Source organism: Marmota flaviventris, chromosome 2 (genome assembly GCF_047511675.1).
Source record: "Marmota flaviventris isolate mMarFla1 chromosome 2, mMarFla1.hap1, whole genome shotgun sequence".
Classification (NCBI taxonomy): Eukaryota; Metazoa; Chordata; class Mammalia; order Rodentia; family Sciuridae; genus Marmota; species Marmota flaviventris.
In genome coordinates, this window is record NC_092499.1 from 47,689,412 (window position 1) to 47,693,491 (window position 4,080).

The 4,080-nt window shown below is 52.1% G+C and overlaps 1 protein-coding gene across 1 annotated transcript; it reads right to left on the minus strand.

Annotated features, from left to right (window-relative positions):
* Positions 1–230: 230 nt before the first annotated feature.
* Nfkbia (NFKB inhibitor alpha) lies at positions 231–3,615 on the minus strand. The gene is made up of 6 exons (XM_027929604.2): positions 3,271–3,615; positions 2,552–2,660; positions 2,005–2,215; positions 1,631–1,719; positions 1,245–1,505; positions 231–787 (listed from the first exon to the last, which is right to left on the minus strand). The coding sequence occupies exons 1-6, from the start codon at positions 3,495–3,497 to the stop codon at positions 740–742; spliced, it is 945 nt and encodes a 314-aa protein (XP_027785405.1). The 5' UTR covers positions 3,498–3,615; the 3' UTR covers positions 231–739.
* Positions 3,616–4,080: the final 465 nt, after the last annotated feature.

The following is a 4,080-nucleotide window of genomic DNA, read 5'->3' on the forward strand; positions in this document are numbered from 1 at the left end:
ACCACCCTAAGCCTGAGACTGGCATTTCCTTTCATGCTTGCGACAGCCTCCCTCCCACTCAGGCCCAGGGGCTGCCTGCAGAGTTTTGCTGGGAGGATGGGTATAAGTGTGAGAAGCTGCTCTCTGAAAGAGTTCCACAACAGGCTGTTCCCCCACAGCTTTCTACCTCCACCTCTACCTCCTCTCAGAATGGAGGAGTCCCTTGACAGCTTGAAGACAATGATCAGGAATAACTGTTTGTAAAAATCCATTTAATAAATATACATCTTAGAAGTACCAAAATAATTACCAACAAAATACACTATGTACACCATTTACAGGAGGGTAATACAAACCTTGATAGGTAGTGACTTTTAACCCCACACCACCAAACACCTGGTTATTACATGTGACAGGACACAACTGGGGTCAGCCACTAAATAAACAGTGATTCAATCAACAGCAAAATAAATAAAATGTAGTTCTTTCATCAAAACCTTCTCCATAAACCCTACAAAGGTGAAGTTTTAAAGAGGTTTTCTTTGAATTCCAATCTTTCTTGCTTCCCCATAAAAAAGTTCACAAAAATAACAAAATAAGGGCTGATCTACCACAACAGAATGTTTGGGGACAGGCAGTGTGAAGTGTGGGTGGTAAGTACACCCTTTGAATTTTTTTTTTCCTTTTTTCTTTTTTTAGAAAAATAAAACTCTCCTTTTGTACAAATATACAAGTCCATGTTCTTTTCAATATTTTCCACTCATAATGTCAGGCGCTGGCCTCCAAACACACAGTCATCGTAAGGCAGCTAAAACAAGAGGAAAAAAGACATGTTAAACTTGCAGAACTTGGCCAAGGGTGTTGTAGGGAGGCTACTGAAAATAACTGAAGTATTCTTGGAATCCCTTCTCCATAACCCAAATATAATGAAACTGACAGGCTGAAGGAATTTTCCTTGAATGCTCCTTTCATTAAAAAAAAAAAGCTAAACTATTGCTTAGGGTGTAGCTCTGTGGTAGAGCAGGTGCCTCACATGCACAAGGGCCTGGGTTCAATTCCCAGGATCAAGAGAAAGGATAAGCTATTAAAATAAAACAAAACAAACAAACCAAAAAAAGGCATACTCTTGGATACTGGTTAAATAGGTTCAAGTTTGAGAAACTGATGAGCCCTGTAATAGAGAGTAGCTCTAGGGCCTGGGAGGGTACAGGAAAATAGCCCTCATTATCTTGGGCAGAGTGATGAAGATGTTAATGGAAACTAACCTCATCCTCTGTGAACTCTGATTCTGTGTCATAGCTCTCCTCATCCTCGCTTTCAGGAAGCATCTGAAGGTTTTCCAGGGTGAGCTGGCCCAGCTGCTGCTGTATCCGGGTGCTCGGGCGGCCCCAGGTGAGCTGGTATGGGGAGTACCCTTGGTAGGTTACTCTGTTGACATCTGCCCCACACTTCAACAATAGGGACACCAGATCAGGATTCTGCAGGTCTACAGCGAGGTGGAGGGCTGTCCGGCCATTACAGGGCTCCTGAAACCAAGAGCAATTTGAGATATATACAGCTGAGTTTGGCATTTCTGCTTGCAAAAAGAGTATGCTTAGTGTTACTGAGGAGGAGCCTGACTCACTCCATCTGTAGGTTATGAAGCACTCACCTGAGCATTGACATCAGCACCCAAAGACACCAAAAACTCCACGATGCCCAAGTAGCCATGAATAGAGGCCAAGTGCAGACACGTGTGCCCTAGAAGAACAAAAGGCAAAGAGTATAGTCATTTGTCAACCCTCACACATGAGGCAGAACCTTACCCCTGTTATTTTATGGGACAAATGGTTATATCTTATGAAATTTAAGAACTCAGAATTTGGGTTCTGATTGAACTTTATAAGGACATCAAACAGGCATGTCAAATGCGTGTTTCCTCAACCTTTCAAATACTGGAAATTTAAGCTCTTGCGCTACTCCTTAAATTGGCCCACACGCCCCTTCTCCATGGCAACTGCCCTTGGATGGGGCAGTCAAACATACCATTGTAATTGGTGGCCTGCAGGATGGACTGGAGGTGCTGTGTGCTGCAGGCCTGTGTCAGGACTCCTATGCTCGCCAGAAAGCCATGCTCACAGGCAAGGTGTAGGGGGGTATTTCCTCGAAAGTCTCGGAGCTCAGGATCACAGCCAGCTTCCAGAAGTGCCTCAGCAATTTCTGGCTGGTTGGTGATCACAGCCAAATGGAGTGGAGTCTACAAATGGAAAAGGATACAAAGAAGGATAAGCCATGGAAACAAACCCATAACTTGATTCCCTGAATCCCAGACATCTCCTGGTTGTGGGTGCTTCTCCTCGCAGACAGGTACAGGGGGTTAGGCAAATACCAGAGGCTCTCAGCAGGTCATAAAGACCTCACCAAACCAATGGAATTTTCTTCACTCTCTAGGAAGCTGGCAGATTTGAATGAAAAAGGCCACAGCAGTATGGGCCAGGGAGTGTTAATTTAGAAATGATCTGGGGGCAAGGGTACTATATATCCAGCTCCACCATGGGGTCAGAGAGGGCACAGGGCAGGGTAAGGGGCCCACCTGCTGCAGGTTGTTCTGGAAGTTGAGGAAGGCTAGGTCTCCCTTCACCTGGCGAATCACTTCCATGGTCAGTGTCTTCTCTTCATGGATGATGGCCAAGTGCAGGAACCTGAGGGGAAGAGAGGGAAAACCCCCCAGGGGTGGTGAGTGCACTGCGTGGGGCCCAAGAAGCGCAGGCTGCGGGGGATTGCGCAAGGTCGGGGTTTCTGGAGGCCGAGGCCACGGTGTTTTCCGCGAGGTTATTATGAGCTGAGTGTTCCTGGCAGGCGCCCAGGGACTTTCCGGGCCCCACCCCCTCCGCGGCGGGCGCCGGCCAGACCGCCCCGCCCTCCAGCCGGGCCGGAACGCCCTGTACTTCCCCTCCCGGCCGCGCGGCGCCCGCCGGCGGCCCAGAAACTCCCGGCCCGCCGCCTTATGCAACTGGGGACTTCGCGTCCCTGCCGCCGCCCCGCCCCCGGCCGCGAGGTCGGGGCCGGGGGGATGGGGGTGTGTGGCAAGGCGGCTGTGAAGCAGAGGTGCCCAGCCTTGGGCCCTCGGAGCCCGAGCCAACTCCCGTTTTCCCCACGCGCAGCCCTGCAGTTTTGCAAGGGTTCGCAACGGTGCAGAAAACCCGTAGGCAATAGAGGCCCCTCTGCCCGCGGCTTGAGCTGCAGGCCCCGCGCGCCCACTCTGCTCCGCACGTCCGCCCGACCCCCGCCATCCGGGCCCGCAACACTTACGAGTCTCCGTCCTCAGTGAGCTGCTGCTTCCAGGGCTCGGTGCCATGCGGCGCCTCCTGCGGCTCGAGGCGGATCTCCCGCAGCTCCTTCACCATCTGCTCGTACTCCTCGTCCTTCATGGAGTCCAGGCCGCTGTCGTGGCGGTCATCCAGCAGCCGCTCCTTCTTCAGCCCATCCCGGGGGCCCTCCATGGCCCACTCCTGAGCGTGCTCGACTGGCTGAAACATGGCGCGCTGAGAGCTCCGGGCGCTGTCCCCAGGTGCGCTCGGCTGTGGGCTGCGCGCTGCCTTCCTCGCAGTGTCGCTAGCAGGCAGAACTGCACGTTCGGATTGTTGTGGGCTCGGCAGCGCCGCCGCGGCGCCCTTATAACGCTGGCAGGGGATTTCTCCGGGGCGGGGTCAGGCGCGGGGAATTTCCAAGCTAGTCAGACCAGAAAAAGAGAACTGGCCTCGTCCTCTGCTAAGAAGCCTAAGCCCCGAGCCGGGGTTCATTAGAGAAACTCCCTGCGATGAGCCACTGGGGTCATGTACTGGGAACTTTTTCATGAGCGCTGAGTGGCTGGAAAGTCCTCCCGATCAAGCCCCCTCCCCCGAGGTACTTCCCTGCAGCTTGCACTCAGTAACCCTGTCCCTCTGCAAGAAAGCTTCTTTCCCTGGGGTTTCCCAGGATCGTTTTAATTTGGGGTCGTCGGCTGCAGAGATCCTAAGGACTCAGACTTGGTGGGCGAACGGTTCCTCTTTGGGGTTTGCCAACCTGCGGTCCTTTCCGTTTTTAGATCTTTTGAAAACGCAAGGGTGGAAATGATGGCTA